General features: G+C 39.2%; 1 protein-coding gene across 1 annotated transcript; it reads right to left on the reverse strand.

The window, feature by feature from the left end:
* Nucleotides 1–2072: 2072 nt before the first annotated feature.
* CCT4 (chaperonin containing TCP1 subunit 4) lies at nt 2073–16388 on the reverse strand. Its single transcript, XM_027072379.2, has 14 exons — nt 16118–16388; nt 13362–13414; nt 12498–12587; nt 11479–11587; nt 10235–10377; nt 8798–8919; nt 7981–8113; nt 6632–6771; nt 4824–4920; nt 4631–4741; nt 4409–4539; nt 4041–4275; nt 2506–2619; nt 2073–2270 (listed from the first exon to the last, which is right to left on the reverse strand). The coding sequence occupies exons 1-14, from the start codon at nt 16242–16244 to the stop codon at nt 2256–2258; spliced, it is 1620 nt and encodes a 539-aa protein (XP_026928180.1). The 5' UTR covers nt 16245–16388; the 3' UTR covers nt 2073–2255.
* Nucleotides 16389–19276: the final 2888 nt, after the last annotated feature.

The raw sequence follows: 19276 nt of genomic DNA on the forward strand, positions 1-19276 counted from the left end.
AAGCACGTCACCTTTGTTACGGATCAAAAAGACTAAAAGCCTACCATCAGACCCATCACTGGCAAGGAATTCCAAAGAAGGGTATAGAAAGAAAAAAAAGAAAGAGAAAGAAAGAAAAAAAGGACAAGAACCACAAAAGGATAAAAGGAGCAAAACAAGTAGGAAAAAAACAGAAGGAAGAGGCTATGGCTGCAGCTGCTACAGCTATTTCAATTCCTGCAGCCATTGCTGTTCCCACAGCCACATCAGCACAGGAAGAACGAGGAGCAGAGCCAGAGACTAAGGAGACTTAAAGTAAAGCTGAGGATAACCTTGATAACTTTAAAATCACCTGTGTAGGCCCTGTGATCAATGTGGAAGGCTCAAGTGTCTTCAGTCATAGATGGAAATGTCTGTCATTATGTAAAGTTTATTTGGTCTGTATGCAACTCAATACTGAAATAGCAAAAATGTGTTTGAACTTTATAACATTTGTTGTAATAAATGCTAAGTTGAAGTCTGCGATGTTAATACAGGGGGGGAGAGGGCTCCTGGGTGGCTCAGTCCATTAAGCCACCACTGATCATGACCTGAGCTGAAACCAAGAGTTAGATGCTTAACCAGCTGAGCCACCCAGGTGCCCCAACATCTATATATGTTTAAAATAAAACTCTAAAGAAATCAGGAATAAAAGGAAATTTCCTTAACTAAAGGAATCTAACAAAAAATAAAACAAAAATAAAATAGCAATTATATTTGATGGTGAAAAGATGGATAAAACAAAGATGCCCACTGTATTAGTTATTTATGTCATGCTGTGTAATGTACTACCCTAAAACAATAAACATTTTTACATCACCTAGTTTCTAAGAGTCAGAAATTTGAGAAATTTGGCTGAATGGTTCGCACTCAGGGTTTCTTGCAAGGGTGTCAAGTTGTTGATCAGGGATACAATTATCTCAAGGCTCTACTGAGACTGGAGAATCTGCTTCCAAGCTCACTCATGTAATGGTTGACAGGCCCTAGTTCCTTGCTAGCTATTGGCTAAAGCCTGTGTCCATAAAGCTTCTCCACAACATAGCAACCTGTTCCTCTCAGATCAAGTAATTTAGGAGAGCAAAAACCAGAGTGTCCAAGGCAGAAGCCACGGTATTTTATAATCTAATCCTGGAAGTGACCTGTCACTTCTGTTCCATGCTTATTGATCATATGCTATCATTAAACCCTGGTACAATGTGGGAGATGGTGGGGATTACACAAGATTGTGAATACTAGAAGGCAGGAATTATTGGGTGCTACCTCAGAGGCTGGCTCTCACACCGTGATCATTTCCTTTCTGCATTTGTACTCTAGGTCCTAGCCAGCAAGAAAGGAAAGAAAAAAAGAAACGAAAGTAAGGACTAGAAAGGATGGGGGGACTCTCAATACTTACAAATTTATTTATATATCAATACATAATGGTGTGTATAAATAAATAAATAAATAAAGTTGGGGTGCCTGGATGGCTCAGTCGGTTAAGTGTCTGACTTCGGCCTAGGTCATGATCTCCTGATGTGTGAGTGTGAGCCCTGCGTTGGACTCTGCTCTGCTGATGGCTCAGAGCCTGCTTTGGATTCTGTGTCTCCCTCTCTTTGCCCCTCCCCTGCTCATGCTCTGTCTCTCAAAAATAAATAAATGTTTAAAAAATTGAAAAAAAAAAAACAAGTTCAAATGTAAGTCATTTGGATTAAAGAAAAAGTGTTTTTAAATTTTTTTAAATGTTTATTTTTGAGAGAGGGACAGAAGACAGAGTGAGGGGGTAAGGGGCAGAAAGAAAGGGGAGACAGAATCCGAGGTGGGCTCCAGGTTTGGAACTGTCAGTATATATAGGGCTTTGATATTTTTGTGTAAATGGGGATTTATCAGGGTGATGAGCATACTGGGCCATTTAAAATTCTCAATACTTGTTTAAAACAAACAAACTTAAAGTACCCAGGATTGAGACCTAAACGAATCCATAAGTGAATGTGAATTCATTTTCTCTTCTTATACAGGTCAAGAATATCAGAAGTAACAGACTGTTGGGGGTAGAAGGGATGATAAATTAATCTGCCTTTTGAAACCAAACATTTAATACTTTAATTCAATTATCTCAATACAATTTCAAGCAAGTGCCAACTGGAAGACCAGGCCTGGGAATTTGTAGAGGAAAACAATCTTCCAAACAGCAAGGAGATCTTCCACTCCAGACACACTGTTAGTGGCTGTGATGGTGCCAGTTGGCCAGTGTTACTTGATTACCGAGTGTTTACCTGACAAGAAAAAAACCTGAGTTCCACAACTTGTAATGATAAAATTTTAACACTGGTTTAGGGCAATTACCAAATCACTCCTATTTTTACAAGTGAGAAAAGACTGTAAAAGTATGAACTGTTACCACCTGAGGACCAACAAAGTATCATTTACCACCCTGCTCCCCTCCCAAAACTCTTTTAAAAATATGCCTTTTTGACCTTATAGGGACATCCACAATCTATTTATACTTACCACATCATCAATTTTCAGAATGCTCCGGACAGTTTCAGTTGCTAGAGTCAGTGCACTAACTGAAACCAACAGAGGCTGGACAACCAATTCCTCCAAAATGTTGGAAATACCACCCTGCCAAATAGCACAGATTGCTTTTAGTGTAATTATTACTTACATCACCAACTACACTGTTACAAGTTTGAATTAATAAGGCCTTTTAAACCTCATTTTCCCTTGCCCTAGTCAAAAGTAAAATATTCCCTACTAAGCTCTTCTCTGTATTGTAGGTTGTATTTAACTAAAATTTGGAAAAACTAAATTAATGCTAGATCCCCCCAATCCTAATCCCAAAATAACTCCTATTATCTGGGCAAAAATTAATCATACTAATTAAAAACTGTAAGATCTTTAATGCTTAAACCATCCCTGAATCCTAATCCTAATCTGGCCAAATCTGGTCTGCTCTTCCTTTACATCTCTCTTAAACCCTACTTTTAAATTGTTATTGCCACTATCTCAGTCCCCTTTCTCTCAGGATTACTGCATTAATTTACAATGGCCATAGCAGGCCACCGTGCCTCCAGTCTTTCCCCCTTAAAATACTTTTACATCATCTTAGCTTCTTGATTTAAAAAAAAAAAAAAAATTAGTAGCTCCCAACTATTGGAAAACAACCCCCCTCCCACATACCTGCCCCAATACTCAAAGGCATATTCTAGCTCTTATCTAAGCTTCCCAAAGTTAAATTCCAGTGTATCACCAACATATAATCCACAAGACAAAATGAGTCACTTCCTGGTCCCTTTCACCTGTAAACCATTTGCTTTTCCACCTAAAATCTCATTCCCTACCAATCAAAGTTGTGTCTTCATGAAGTTTCCCCTAACCAGGCAGTGCCCTTCCTTTGGAGTTTTTTATCATTCCGAAAATATTACCTTGGATCTTCACAGTTGTTTTTCCATTATATATTAATTTGTCTCTTCAATAAAAGGAGACATTAATACAAAAAGGGAAATTACTGTTGTATTTACCCTATACAACCATACTTGGCTAATGGCCACAACAGCAGCAATGGTTAACATTTACATAGTGTTTATGCTAGGCAACTTAATAAAAGCTTTCTAGTTGGTAATACGTTCAATCTTCACAACAGGCTTTTGAAGAAACTATTAACTGTCTTTGTTTTTACAACTGAGGAAAGTGAAACACAGGCCAATTAATTCACTAACAGTCACACAATCCATAAGTACCAAATAATTGATACTTTTCAGTGAAGGCATCATCTTCATTCTTACTCAATGGCCTAAATTAATTAACATGCAGATCTCATACTTAAATCCAAGATTATTTTTTAAAAAAGTAATCTCTACACCCAATGTGGGGCTCAAACTTACGATTCAGAGATCAAGAGTTGCGTTCTCTTCTAAGCCAGCCAGGTGCCCCAAAATCCAAGATTACTTTTCATTAGAATGCTTTTCATTCAATAGATGATTATGAAGCTTTTAACATTTTAATCAACATTTTCTGCAATAATTAAGAGACTAAATTATTACCTTTCGGACATTAATGCCAGTAGTTTTTTCTCCTTGGGCATGGCGGTTTCTTAGTTCTGTTACTGTAGAAATGGGATTCAAGCCAGCATTTTCAGCTAGTGTAGATGGAATGACTTCCATAGCATCTGCAAAAGCACGAACGCAGTAGGATTCCATGCCACTCAATGTTCGTGAATATTCAGTTAACCGTAGGGCTAATTCTATCTCTGGAGCACCACCTCCTGCAATAAGAGCTCTGAAATTCACAAATACATTTTTAGCTTATTTTATCCAACAGAAAGCTATTCTTAATAACTTACTATTTATACCTTAAAAAGTCAAAGTAAAGAAATTTAATGCTCAAAATATTACTCAGTAACTTCTATTACCTCTTCTTCACTAAACAGCGAATAACACATAGAGCATCATGAATGGAACGCTCAGCTTCTTCAATCACCAATTTGTTAGAGCCACGAACAACAATTGTAACTGTTTTTCCAGGGCTTGCACAGCCTGTAATCTTTAGTAAACAAACTCCAAATTAGGTATTTGAAATAAGGGCGAAAACAAAAAATCCAGATAGATAAAAAGCTTTATTATAATACTGTTACCTTGAGCAGTTTGCCAGAACCATTTAAATTGACCTCCTCAGCTAACTCAGCTGATCCCAGCATGTCGGCAGTGAACTGGTCAATATGAGCAACTGGCTTGGTTCCAATTGTCTGGGAAAAAAAATCAAATCCACAAATTAAGACAACATTTGATTAAGACAGTATTTTCACACAGATGCTAGGAATATTTTACCTTACAAATGAATTCAATGTCTTCTCTTTCAATATCCTTAACCACCATAATCTTCATTTTGTTCAGGAAATGTAATGCAAGATCACTAAGAGCATCTCTGAAATACAAATCAGGGATTATATCAATGCTAGATTAAAATAAAAACCACTTTGCCATTCAACTGCTTTTTGTCATTTTTTTTAAAAGACTTTTTAAAGCTTATTTATTTATTGGGGGGGGGGGGGGCTGTGTAGGGGCAGGGAGAATACCAAACAGACTCTGCACTGTCAGCACGGAGCATGATGCAGGGCTCAAACTAATGAACTATGAGATCATGACCTGAGTTGATAGCAAGAGTTGGACACTTAATCGACTAAGCTGCCCAGACACCACCTGAAATTTGCATACAACTTTTGACTCCTCCTGCCCTTTTTTAGAGAGAGCACACAGGAGAAGGGGAGGGGGGCAGGTAGAGGGAGGGAGGGAGGGAGGGAGGGAGGGAGGGAGGGACAATCTCAAGCAGGCTCCACACTCAGCACGGAGCCTGATGCAGGGCTTGATCTCACAACCCTGGAATCATGACCTGAGCCAAAATCAAGAGTCGGACACTCAACTGAATGAGCCACCCAGATGCCCTGACTTCCCCAAAACTTAACTACTAATAACCCAAAGATCAGAGCTTTCTGGATAACATAAACACTTAATCGATACTTTGCATGTTACACGTAGCATATGTTGTATTCTTTTTAAATATCTGAGAGAGAGAGAGCGCGCGTGCAAGCAAAGAGAGGGATAAAGAGAAGAGAGAGAATCCTAAGCAGGCTCTGCCCTGTTAGCACAGAGCCCGATGTGGAGCTCAAACCCACGAACTGTAAGCTCACAACCCAGGCTGAAATCAAGAGTCCGATGCCAAATTGACTAAGCCATCCAGGCACCCCTATGCTGTACTCTTATGATAAAAATAGAGGAAAGAAAATGTTAAGAAAACGATGAGGAGAGGTGCCTGCCTGGCTCAGTCAGAAGAATATGCAACTCTTGATCTCAGGGTCATGAGTGTGAGCCCCACATCGGGTGTAGAGATTACTTAAATGAAACTTTAATTAAAAAAAAAAAATTTTTTTAATGTTTGTTTATTTTTGAGAGAGAAAGAGCACAAGTGAGGAAGGGGCAGAGAATGAGACGCAGAATCCAAAGCTGGCTCCAGGCTCTGAGCTGTCAGAGCCAGACACGGGGCTCAAACCCACGAATTGTGAGATCATGACCTGAGCTGAAGTCGGATGCATAACCGACTGAGCCATCCAGGCGCCCCGAGATTACTTAAACTTTAAAAAGCCACGAGGAAAATACACCTGACAGCACTGTAATAAAAAAAAAATCCATATGTAAGTGGACCCACACAATTCAAACCTAAGTTGTTCAAGGGTCAACTGTATATCCCACATATTTAAATCATCACAATGGGAAGAGAACCTACTTTAGAGGATGATCAGAATACAGTGCTGTCCCACCAATGCAGTTTCATCCTAGATTTCCAGTGGTTTACTCACTTTGAATGTTTCTTAAACAATTGCTATAAGGGATCAAAAATAAATGTCATTAAAAAGTGAACAAAAGAGGGTCGCCTGGCTTGCTCAGTCGTTTTGAGTCCTGGACTTCAGCTCAGGTCATGATCTCATGGTTTGTGAGTCTGAGCCCCCACCTTGTGCTGCCATCAGCATGGAGCCTGCTTCGGATCCTCTGTCTCTCTCTGTACCTCTCCTTCTCACACACTTTCTCTCAAAAATAAACATTAAAAAAATAATAAAGTGAACAAAAGAAATAGCCCACACCTCAGAATAGACTTCTGTATGAGAAGGACATTACATCCTGTTTTTTTAATTTGCTTCACTAAATTTAGAATATAGGCTCTCTCCTCCCGCAGCACTCGGTCCATCTGGACATAGTCAGAAACTACTATTTGATTATCCATCTGTTGAGAAAAAGAATAACATATTAATAAATTGCCTTATAAGAGTTTTTTTTTGCCTTTAATTTTTTTTAGTGAGAAAGACAAACTTTTAATGCAAATATCATGTATATTCAACCAAAATCATACCAAGTAAGATATCATACTGTCACCCCAGAAAAGACCTAGGAAGATGAAAACCAACATTAACTCAGGTCTTTAACTTTTATCTATACACCTTGCTGTCTTATATTTTTTGCAAGTACATTTTTGTTAACTGTGAAATGATTATCCTATTTCCTGAATATGTCAATTTTCTTCATACAGATATATGCATTCCTGAAATAATTTCAGTTGCATCCTTTTTACTCTATGGCTTGTTAAAACAAACAAACACAAACAAAACTGGCATGCTGAAAGGAGGTACCAGGGACAAATCTTGTTAATCAGTGGTGTATAAAACAAAATTAATTTTTCTATGGGTTAAACTTTTGGGAAACACAGGACTAAAAATGTGTAATGCAATACATTGTAAAGAAAACAAACCTGAGCGAAGTGACAAGCTCAACCACCCACTTTTGGAAATAGCACTTATGACTAAAAGATATGAAAACACCTTTAAAAACATTTCTTTAGAGTATAAACAGTAACCTGGTTTAGTTTCATTTGTGCTAATGTAGGACAAAAGATCTGTCTGTTGCTATAGGGTGGGTGGAGGTTTCTCAGAAACCTAGAAAGAATTTAGAAATTCTACTTACACTGTAACTTTTCCATAACCTATTTCATACATAGCCTCTATTGCTATTTGCCTTATCTATGAAGTCAATGCTTAGTTCAATGACAGTCAATTGAAGCTACTGATTTGTCATGTCTGTCATCAACAATTTCTACTTTTGTCTCAATTTCACTAATTCTTTTTTTTTTTTTTAAGTATTTTATTTTTGTGAGAGAAGGAGAGTGGGGGAGAAACAGAGGATCCAAAATGGGCTCTGCGCTGATAGCAAAGCCTGATTCGGGGCTCAAACTCAAGAACCGCAAGATCTTGACCTGAGCTGAAGTTGGATGCTTAATCGATTGAGCCACCCAGGCACCCTCAATCTCACAAATTCTTTTGAAACCTATGGTTTTTATTACTAGTGTATTTTCTGTTTTTGTATTAACAAACAAAAGTCTGAGCTATTAAAAAGTCAAAACACGTGAACAAGGAACCAATTGCATTTGGCTCTTACTTACATCAGTTTTGGGAGCAGATAAGCAAAACTGAATAAGCCCAATCTTAGCCTTTTCAACTCTGGTTATGCCAGAATTTGCCACCTTTTGAGTAAGTACCAGCCCTTCTACCAGCTCACAGTCATCAATTGTCCCACTAAGAGAAAAGAAAACAAGAAGACGACAGTTAACAGGTGGAAATCTGTTAAGTTTAACAGATTGCCAATCAGGGCACGCCTGGGTGGCTCAGTTGGTTGAGCGACGGACTCTTGATGTGGTATCAGGTCATGATTTCACAGTCATGAGATCGAGAACCCATGTCAGGCTCCATGCTGAACATGGAGCTTGCCTGGTATATTCTCTCTGCCTCTCCCCCACTCCCTCTCTCAAAATAAACAAAATTTAAAAAAAATACAGTGAGACAAATAAAATCTGGGAGAAATAACTATTAAAAAAATAGATCACTAATAGATTAAAAATCATCAGTCGAATAAAACAGGAATCATTTATTAGTGCCCTATTCCTGAACTCTGATCACACTACTGCCTTGCCATCGTAAAAGGATATAAACAAACTCTTGAGATTCCCATATTAATACAAGTTCTTAAAATTAATTTTTCTTTAAAAAGCTTATTTATTTTTGAAAGCAACTGAGGGAGGAGCAGAGAGAGAGGGAGACAGGAGAATCCCAACCAGGCTCTGTGCTGACGTCCTCAACATAGGCTTGAACTCATGAACCATGAGATCATGATCTGAGCCGAAATCAAGAGACAGATGCTTAACCAAGTGAGCCACTGAGGCACCCCTTATTTTTACTAAAGTTAAAATTAGACATGCTTACCCAAGTTTCTTAACTATTTTAATGTCTCTCAGATCCACACTAGTAGCGGTGGCTGGGTCAATCACTTTCATCACTGCATTTACACTCATTGGAGAAAGCAGACTTGAATACTGAGAGACAACCTGGAATTAAAAAAATAATAATAAAATCAACTTCACAACAGAAAAAAATCCTAGTTCTTTAATGTCAAAGATATTCAAGAAGTAATCTTAACCACTTTTCTTGGGTTGCAAAGGAAGAGTGGGAACATGAAGACAACATTCCATACAAACTGTCTTGTCCACTCATGTTGTCAGTCACCAAGGGCACAAAATGTCTGCTTGCTTTCCTGTTTTATTAATTTAGTAAACAGCCTGTCTGAATTACTAATAATTCTATAGGAAATCCAAAAACCAAGTTAACTTTATGCAGACAATTCTTATCTAAAATGATCTTAGCGCTTATCATTTATATACTCATTCAATCTTCAGATGAAGAAATTTGAAGAGTCACACAGCTTAGTTTAGTGATGAACCCAGCACTAAACTCCCCATATAACATTGAAATAAAATGAATGTATTGATATAAAGCTGATGAAAAAAAGGGGAAAATACAGGAGGGATGAAGAGAATGTGACAGAAAACAATTAACATTAAATGCACAAGAAATTCTTAGAAAAAAAATCAATGCTTGGGGCGCCTGGGTGGCTGTTGGTTGAGCGTCTGACTTCAGCTCAGATCATGATCTCACGGTCTGTAAGTTCGAGCCCCGCATAGGGCTCTGTGCTGACAGCTCAGAGCCTGAAGCCTACTTTGGATTCTGTGTCTCCCTCTCTCTGCCCCTCCCCCACTCATGCTCTGTCTCTCTGTCAAAAATAAACAGACATTAAAAAAATTAAAAAAAAAAATCAATGCTTTAAATTTGAAAACTAAAAAAAGCAGCATTGATTATTAGTTAAGAGGGACTATGGATGGGCAAACCTGTCCTGGGTTCCAATCTCAACTCACCCCTTATTTTTTACTTATTTAGGAGAGAGCATGAGCTGGGGAGGTACAGAAACAGAGGGGACAGAGGATCCAAAACAGGCTCTGTGCTGACAGCAGAGAGCCTGATTTGGGGGCTCAAACTCAACAATCATGACCAAAGCTGAACTCGGACACTTACCTGACTGAGCCATTCAGGTGCCCCTCAACCTACCTCTTACTGATAGGTCTTGGGTTAGTTACTTACCTTCACTACATCTATTTCCCCATATGTAAAATGGGGATACAATTTATTTGAAAGCTTTGAAGGAGGAAATTTGACTTTAACTAGTTTAGTTGTACAAATTACCTCAGTTATCTAGACACTCTAGACCTAACATTTATGAACCGTTTAACATCAAAAATCACAATGTAAGAGTTGCAATTCTTAACTTTAAAATGTGATTTTGCAATGATCCCTTAGTACCAGACTCACCTTTGAGTTCAATGAAGTGGTAGCACTATTTAATAAAGTTTCTCTGTCACTCAGTTCCACAGGTCTAGACATGTCAGTCAAGATTTCAATACCCTTTTCCAAAGCCTTCTGGAATGACTCAGAAATGATGGTTGGATGAATCCCTGTTTGTTAAAATTTCGTTATTATAACACATGAACTACATATATGGCACATGTTAAAAATAGAAACTTTCCACTCATAATTTCAAAGCAGTCATAATTTAAAAAATTTTTTGAAAGTTTATTTTGAGAGAGAGTGAAGAGAGATAAAGAGAGCACAAGAGCACGTGTAAGCAGGGGAGGGGCAGAGAGAGCAAGAGAGAATCCCAAGCAGGCTCCATGCTATCAGCAGAGCCTGATGTGGGGCTTGATCTCACAAACCATGAGATCATGACCTGAGTTGGAATCAAGAGTTGGATGCTTAACTGACAGAGCCACCGAGGCGCCCCAAAGTAGACATATTTTTTAAATTATCGAAACTGAGGCTTAATGGGGCGCCTGAGTGGCTCAGTCAAGCATCTGACTTCGGCTCAGGTCATGGCCTCACGGCTTAGGAGTTCGAGCCTCACGTCAGGCTCTGTGCTGACAGCTCAGAGCCTGGAGCCTGTTTCAGATTCTGTCTCCCTCTCTCTCTGCTCCTCCCCTGCTTGTGCTCTGTCTCTCAAAAATAAATAAACAAACAAAAAAAAATTAAAAAAAAAATAAACTGAGGCTTCAGTTATAAACAAAATAGTCTGAACAACGTTAGCTGCTATTATGGCTAATAATTTATTTCCATTTAATTTGGAACAGATCAATGCTGCACTCATGATACTTTAAGACTGAAGCCAAATTATATACTTTTCAAAACATCACAATTCTAAGTAGAATAAGTGACTGGAGAGTCACTACTATGATTAAGCACTATTTATCAGTAGAAGAACCTATACAATCTCTCCCAAATCACCATTCTCATTTAGAGCCTAAGATTAGTAACACCACCACAACTTATTTTAGAAAAGCAAAATTCTATCAAGTTTCATTCAAAATAAAGCTTGGTTTAAAAAAAAAAATAAGAAAGAAAAAAGAAAAAAAAATTCTTATTCATATGATAAACCAAGCAAAATTTAACCTAAAAATTCCTAATAATAAGATTCGTTATTCCAAATCAACTATCATATCTCCTATTACTTAGTATTTTTTGGCCATTATTTAGGAATAAAACATGTCCCAAGTCCTACCTACCTTTCTGAAGAAGCTTGGTACAGGAATCTAAGAGAGAGCCAGCAATGATGACCACCGATGTGGTGCCATCTCCTGCTTCTATATCTTGCGCCTTAGATAGCTCCACCAGCTAAGGAAACAGAACATGCTAAGTTGCTCAATGAGAAATGTGAGGACCCAATAACATCTAACTGAAATATAAAACGAATGGCCTTCTGATCAGTGTCACAAACAACTTGACTACTGTTATCAACACTCTAAGATTCAACACAATTTTTGACTTCTTGGGTTTCATTTTAAAATGATCGATATATTTGTGACACAAAAAAATTCTGCTTAGGTATACTCTCTATAAGAAGCTGTATTATGATTTCTGGTTCAGATTATGGGTTGTAAATTTTTTCTCCCCAGCTATTAAAAAAGTTCCTGTCAGAAAGCATAAATAATGTTGTAGAGTTGGAAGCTAAAAAAAATGCAGCATTCTAGATGGCACAAGTATCAGTTTGGAGTCCTCTGGAAGCTCATCTGAAATGACTCTGTGTAAGTAGAATCTGATTCACTTCAAAAGTCAACTTTACACAATTAAACGTAACTTTTCGATGGAATTTCTTTTCAAAGATATGGTGACTTCTCACTTGACACTGGAATCATCATCACACTTAGCTGAATTGGTAATTATTTCTAATAAACACCAGTGTAAAGTTTAGACATGTGATTTATTTTGCACACAATTAAGATTACATTGCTCCCTTCCAACTAACACCCACTGAGCTAATAATTCACGGCATTTCATGTTTTTATCTCCTTTTTCCTCAACTACCTGGCACACTCCTGTGGACAAGGAGATTCATGTTTTATTACAACCTTGCACTGAAGAGCACAATGCTAGGCACACAATGCATCCTAAAAACATGCCTGCTTAACCTAAAGAAAGTAAATTCACAATGCTTAAACACAATGTGATCAAAGAAACAAATTTAACTCTTTATAAATATCAAGCAATACACTTAAAAAACCCACTCATCTAAAATTATACTTACCATTCTGGCTGCTGGATGTAACACCTGCATTTGTTTCAGAATGGTGGCACCATCATTTGTAATGGTCACATCGCCTTTTCCATCTTGAATCTGGAAAGTTTTGTTTTTTGAAAACACTGTACTTCAAAAATTTTGTTTTCTTTACCCAGCACTATGACACCCTAAAGCTCTAACTTTAAAACTTCTTAGTAGAGAAGTTAATTTATGTTTGCAGAGCTTACAACTGTGCTTAATTTTAAATTCTCTTCCCTTATGTTAGTATACTGATTTAAGAATATACAGCAACAGCTTAACTTTGCAAGTGCAACACTTGGCTTTACTCTAGCTATTTTTGTTTGCTCGAAGCGAAGGAATCTAGACACTGGATATAATTACTATTATTCCTGGGTTCATATCCATAGTAACAAACGACACTATGGATCTCCAAAAAAGATAGCATCAAGAACATAATGTACACACTTCTCACAGTTGAAATAGTAACTTATTTCTTGGTATTCTCAACTTAGCAGTATTCTCTTGCTGGAAGAACAAGTGAAATTCTACAGACCCATAGAGGGTCACAGTTATTTACCAATAAGAAAACACTGAACTCAAGCGCTCATAGCTATTGCCTTACTGTACTTTCCATGTAACAAAACAACAGAGAACTACTCTGGCGGACACACTTTCAATGTTAAAAGCGTCAAATAAAATATGAATTATAGTTAAGTCCTACTCATTCCAAAGCAATCTTTTATTCTTCTAAACTTTCAAAGTACCTTTCTAATACTTTTTATTTTTTAAGCAGCACAACCTAACCCTCTATTGAGATTTTGCAGTGTGGACAATAGCACTCAATATGTAACAAACAGTTCAAGTTTTTACCATTTTATCCATTCCTTTTGGTCCAAGGCTTGTTCTAATAGCATCAGCAACAGCTGTAAACAGAAGGAAGAAATCAAGGCTCTTAAAACAAAATGAAACAAAAAACCCCACGAAGTATTTCTCCTTTCAAATGATCATTCTGTCCTTATTAGGATATGGTATACAACTGTTTATACTGTGTCCACTAAAGAAAATTCATTGTCTAATAATAATCTACTGGAAACAGTAATTCCTTTAATTGTATGACATTTCACCTTTTGTTGGTACAAGTCCCTGTAAATAACTTTGTGCCCTACCTATGGCAGAACACATTTTAAGGATTTACCTAATCTTTCTCTAAATATCAAAATAAGTACAATGTAGTTTGAATGAAGACTGTATTTTCTCCATTCCTTAAGACTTCCTAATAGCTATATAATTCCATTTATTTGTCTATTCTGTCTCTCTTACCTATAGACAGTAATTTCTGAGGGCAAAGAGTTTTGTCCGCTAACGTGAGGCCAATATATATATATGGCCTACAGTAAAATACCCTTTGGATACCTTCCAACCCTGCCACCAAATAAACCAAAACAAACAAAGAGCCCAAATCTTAACCCAAACAAAAACCCAAACTAAAACCCCAGTTTTCAGTCATCATCAATACGTTATGAAATATATCTGGGGCGCCTGGGTGGCTCAGTCGGTTAAGCGGCCGACTTCGGCTCAGGTCATGATCTCACGATCCGTGAGTTCGAGCCTCGCATCGGGCTCTGTGCTGACAGCTCAGAGCCTGGAGCCTGTTTCGGATTCGGTGTCTCCCTCTCTCTGACCCTCCCCCGTTCATGCTCTGTCTCTGTCTCAAAAATAAATAAACGTTTAAAAAAAAAAGTGGATCCTTGAAATATATCTGGATATACAGTCTACCGTTCCAAAGTTACTTATTACTTGTCCCTAAGAATGTTTGTTTTAGTAGTCCATTTACTATTTTCTAAGAAAAATTAGATGTGATGAACAGTCAAGTCAAACCCCCTTTTCTTTGACAAGCCCAAGACAAATAATTAGGCATTCCCCTTCCTCACATACCACCTCACCCCATATACACAAGGCTGAGATTGTGACCTAATCATTGTATGCGCCACAACCAGCATACTTCCTCCTTTATTGTGTGAATGATAAAGATCTTTAGAGAAAATATTTGCTATGATTTAAAATTTTATTTTGTAATTTTAGGCTGCTGTTCCTAATTATCCAGTCAGTATTACACTTTCAGGCTACTGTAGTGTACCCACATGGCCATGATTCTACAAGCAGACCAATTCACTTTAAGAATGCCCTCACATTCAGGACACCTGGCTGGCTCCGTATGGAGACTATGTGACTTTCATCTCAGAGTAGCGGGTTCAAGCCCCACGCTGGGGGTGTTTAAAAAAGGCAAAAAAAAGAAAAAAAAAAAAGGCTCTGACATTCACCTACAAAAAGTTAGATAACACACACATTATCCAAAAAAATAAAAGATTTTTTAGACTGCTTACATTTCCAAAACTGTCAGATGTTTAACATACTGTGTGGCACACAGTACAGTCTGTTAACTGACTCATGCTGAATAATACTAGACTTTTTTTTCACACTATCAACCAATCTGGGTGGGCGAGGGGGCATTTTTTGGATAACATCTAAATAAAAAGTGGCTCCCTGAATTAAACCGAAAATGCACCTAACTAAAGCAACTTTCCTCGATCAAATTTGTTGAGTTTTGTCTGACTTGGAAAGACTCGTAGTCTCTGTTCTGAGTTCTCTTCAAGGTCAGGTTCACAGATAATTCATGTGGCCTCTCCTCACCGACCCTTCGAGATTGGCCCCATTTTACCCTTCCAATCTCACCTCTCGCTTCTTCATGCACTTTGTGCCGTGATGGAATGCCCACTGTGTTTCAATATTCAATACACATTAGGTAACATCTCTAAGCCTTTGTTCTCATTTTTCCTTCCAGATTCTTCTATCTCAACTCGACTATTCTTAATTCTCACAAGTCTAAAAAAAAAAAGCCTCAATTTTACGGGGGAGAAAACCCTGGCTAGAGGTCGAAGGTCACAAAGCCACCGAGAGAATTGTAACTCAGGTCTTCATTTCTACCATACACCAAAATATTCTATAAAACGAAAACACCAACAAACTGTCCATATTTCTAGACTTGTTTGTTTCGTTGCACATACAGGGAGAACATAAAAGCACAGCCTAGATCTTTCCATATTCCCAAACAGGACGGATAAGTCTTTCCCACAGCGCAATACAAAGGTCCCCGCCCCAATATAAGCACTAAGTTCTCAATTCGTTTCATTAGTTGCGCCAAGAGCTTACTTAAATGGTATTTTACAAGGGCAAGAAAACTAAAATGGATTATGCAAACAACATTCTACCAATGGAACCAATAAGCAGATAAGCGACAGGGCTCTTGTGTCAGATCCCAAAGGACTGCAGCCGCACGTGCGGGCCTCGGCTGCTTTCTACTGGAGTGTGATGAGCGACCGAGGATGAAAACTTATGGGCGTCTGAGACCCAGAATGGGGCCAGTCCAAAGGTGTCCATACTAGGCACTGGGAATTACCGGCAAAAAACAGCACAGATCCCTCCAAAGAGAGATCTTTCCATCTATCACTGGAAAGACGAGATCATCTCAAGGAACAGAAAATGTGCCTTGGCAACCCAAGATCAGAATGACAGTGCAGACAGAACTCGACCCCGCACGGCCGCAGGTCAGACCCTGGGAGCGATACCTTTGGCCGCGGAGATGTTGCTGAAGCGGATCTGGGCCGGCTTGTCACGGTCCTGATAGGCGCTTTTGTTGCGGCCGCCGGCAGCCCCGGCGGGCGCCCCGCTCCGAGGAGCCACGTTCTCCGGCATGGCAAGGTCGGCTGGGTCTGCGTGGACTTGGGGAGGACGGATGGAGCCGGATTCCGGACGGCCGCAGACGAACGGAACGCGCCCACCGCCTTCACGAACCTTCCAGAAAGCGGCAAGGGGGGGAGGACGTGGAGAAGGGGGCCTGCCAAGTGGCGCGGCGCCGACGTGACGTAGCAGGCTGCCCGCCGCGCGCCTGTTGAGGCAGCTGCGGCAGGGAGCTGGGGGTTTACAAGGAGTGTTGGCTCCGGGCCCTGGGGGTGGAGGCATGGTGGGGGAGGACCCTTGCGAGGCCGACCGATCATCCCGTGATTTTAAAGGCAGGTGTTGGACACCCACGTCGCCGGTGGCTCTGTGCTCGCCTGTAAGGTCCCTTCCGTTAACTCAAACCAGAAGCGTCTGCGAGGTGTTGTGGTCTCCCTGGTTACTCCTGAAAGGGCGGGACTGCGCCCTTTATTGCTGGGTCGCTTAGTCTTGTATTTTATTCATTTTGAAATAAATGAATATTCGGTTTTGTTCATTTTGAGATAGAGTCGGAAGAGAGATTTAGAATGGGTATCTGTTTTCATATGCTTGAAGTGTTGTCTCCTATTGATTGATATTGAATGGTAGAGATTAAGTGTACCGTCATTAAATCCCAGGGAATCTTACACGTTTTGAAGCTATGATTGCCTGCCAAACCAGCAGTCCTTGTCTAGTATAACCTTCTCGTTGTGCACTAGTTTCTTACACGTAACATGAGCCACTCACAGGAAGCCTAAGAATTTTAATTACGATCATTTAGTTCAGTTATGTGCTAGGTGCATTGCTAAACGCTTTACACATTCTATCTCATTAACCTTCACAATACGATAATTCTATGAAGTGAGGGCCATTATCTTTTTTTTTTTTTTTTTTTTAGTAGATAAGGGAACCAAAACAAAGAACCGAAGCCCAAGGGGTACCTGTAAATAGATTGAAACCGTGTTCCCATGCAGAGCTACTGACTTCCCCCGTCAAGAACTAAACTATTGGGCTTCTATGACCATTATGTTTTTTTATGGAAGTTCATGTAGGTGAAGTTCATTCAATGTTTATTCACGAGTGATTATTAACCTTCCATAAAGTGGCGGTTGCTTGGGATAGGTTCCAGAGTAGTATTTAATTCTGTGATCACACGCATTCAGGAAATTAGCACTAGAAGATAAGTCTTCCTGGGTGCTCTCTGAGCTGTATGCTTTTGATGCTGACTTCTCTTTTAAAAGGACCAGACTTCAGGGCACCCAGGTAGCTCAGTAGGTTAAGCCCCCCACTCTTGATTTCAGCTCTGGTCATGGTCTCACCGGTAGTGTGTTCAAGCCCGGCATGGCATCTGGCTCTGTGCTGACTGTGGAGCCTGCTTGGGATTCTCTCTCTCTCTCTCTCTCTCTCTCTCTCTCTCTCTCTCTCCCCCTTCCCCATTTGTGCTGTCTGTCTCTCTCAAAATAAACTAAAACAAAACAAAACAAAAAAAACAGACTTTTTCTATGTAGCCATAAATGTCCTATGATTACTTGTTGAGACAACTGTTGTGTGATGATGGAAATAGCATAAATTTGGGGATCTAAAATCCTGGCCTTGAGTTCTTCTACTCTGCTAGTAATTGGTTACGTGATCTTAGGCAAGTCATTTGTTTTCTGGGTCTCATTTTCCTCAGCTGTATAATAGGATTGAATTACATGATCTCTCAAGGGTTAAACTCTACCAATTTTATTAGTGTAAGGAGTAGACCTATTAGCTGTAATGGACAGAGCAGAATTTGGAAGATGCCATTACTAGCTTTTTGGGACAGTCTCCATGAGTAAGACAATTGCTTTGATTATCCTAAAGCTTTCAAGTTATATTTTTTTTCTTTTTCTGTAACAAATTGGAATTACTTAGCTCCCCCCTACCCCAGACTTATACAATAGATCGATGCTGAAGATTTGATTTCTTAAAAGTGTTGATGTACATTAATTCCTAATTAGAATTGGATTACAATAAGTATTAATATATGCAAACTTTTGTATCCTATGCAAAGCATTGTTAATAGCGAAGGATGAAAATATTGAAAAAAATCCTATCAGATCCAAGCAGACACAAAGTGTGAGAATGTTGACAATAGTAATAGCCTTATGGAGATTCTTTAATGATTTCTAAAGTCGATTTTATAAAATAGTAACACTTAGCCAATCATCCAGATGAGGATTGTCTTCTCTAGGATGGATACTGAACCACTTGCTAAGCCCCTAGTAACAAGACTGAGTGAGGCACTGGCAGGGGTTGGAAAAGGAGGGAAGGATGTGTATATATTCCCTCTTTCCACACAAAAGACAATGGTAAAAACTTTGGTGTGAAAACAATAGTTATTATGTATTATCTATTTTTCTTCTCCCTTGCATTAGTTTATGTTATTGAGACCACAATTAAGCCCTATTTTCCTCAGCCATATTGCTCGCATCAAACTTTTTTTTTTGTTTACCTTACAACATTACATGAAACACAGGCCTGTTTTCCTTAAATATACTTTGATTTGGGGCGCCTGAGTGGCGCAGTCGGTTAAGCGTCCGAGTTCAGCTCGGGTCTCGATCTCACGGTCCGTGAGTTCGAGCCCCGCGTCGGGCTCTGGGCTGATGGCTCAGGGCCTGGAGCCTGCTTCCGATTCTGTGTCTCCTTCTCTCTCTGCCCCTCCCCCCTTCATGCTCTGTCTTTCTGTCTCAAAAATAAATAAAACCGTTAAAAAAAATTTTTTTTTAAAAATATACTTTGATTTTCCTAATTTTTCCTGAAGGATTTCTAGTTCACATTTTTTTTTAATTTTTTTTTTCAACGTTTATTTATTTTTAGGACAGAGAGAGACAGAGCATGAACGGGGGAGGGGCAGAGAGAGAGAGAGAGAGGGAGACACAGAATCGGAAACAGGCTCCAGGCTCTGAGCCATCAGCCCAGAGCCCGACGTGGGGCTCGAACTCACAGACCGTGAGATTGTGACCTGGCTGAAGTCGGACGCTTAACCGACTGCGCCACCCAGGCGCCCC

Source organism: Acinonyx jubatus, chromosome A3, assembly GCF_027475565.1.
Source record: "Acinonyx jubatus isolate Ajub_Pintada_27869175 chromosome A3, VMU_Ajub_asm_v1.0, whole genome shotgun sequence".
Taxonomy (NCBI): Eukaryota; Metazoa; Chordata; class Mammalia; order Carnivora; family Felidae; genus Acinonyx; species Acinonyx jubatus.

Excerpts from the sequence above, each read along its gene's own strand:
- CCT4 (XM_027072379.2), bottom strand. The coding sequence starts at position 16,244 with ATGCCGGAGAACGTGGCTCCTCGGAGCGGGGCGCCCGCCGGGGCTGCC. Across the intron at positions 4,921-6,631 it reads ATACAGAAGTCTATTCTGAG|AGATGCTCTTAGTGATCTTG; the intron begins GTGTGGGCTATT and ends TTTGTATTTCAG. Across the intron at positions 2,620-4,040 it reads CTGGCATTAATGTCCGAAAG|GGTGGTATTTCCAACATTTT; the intron begins GTAATAATTTAG and ends GCTATTTGGCAG.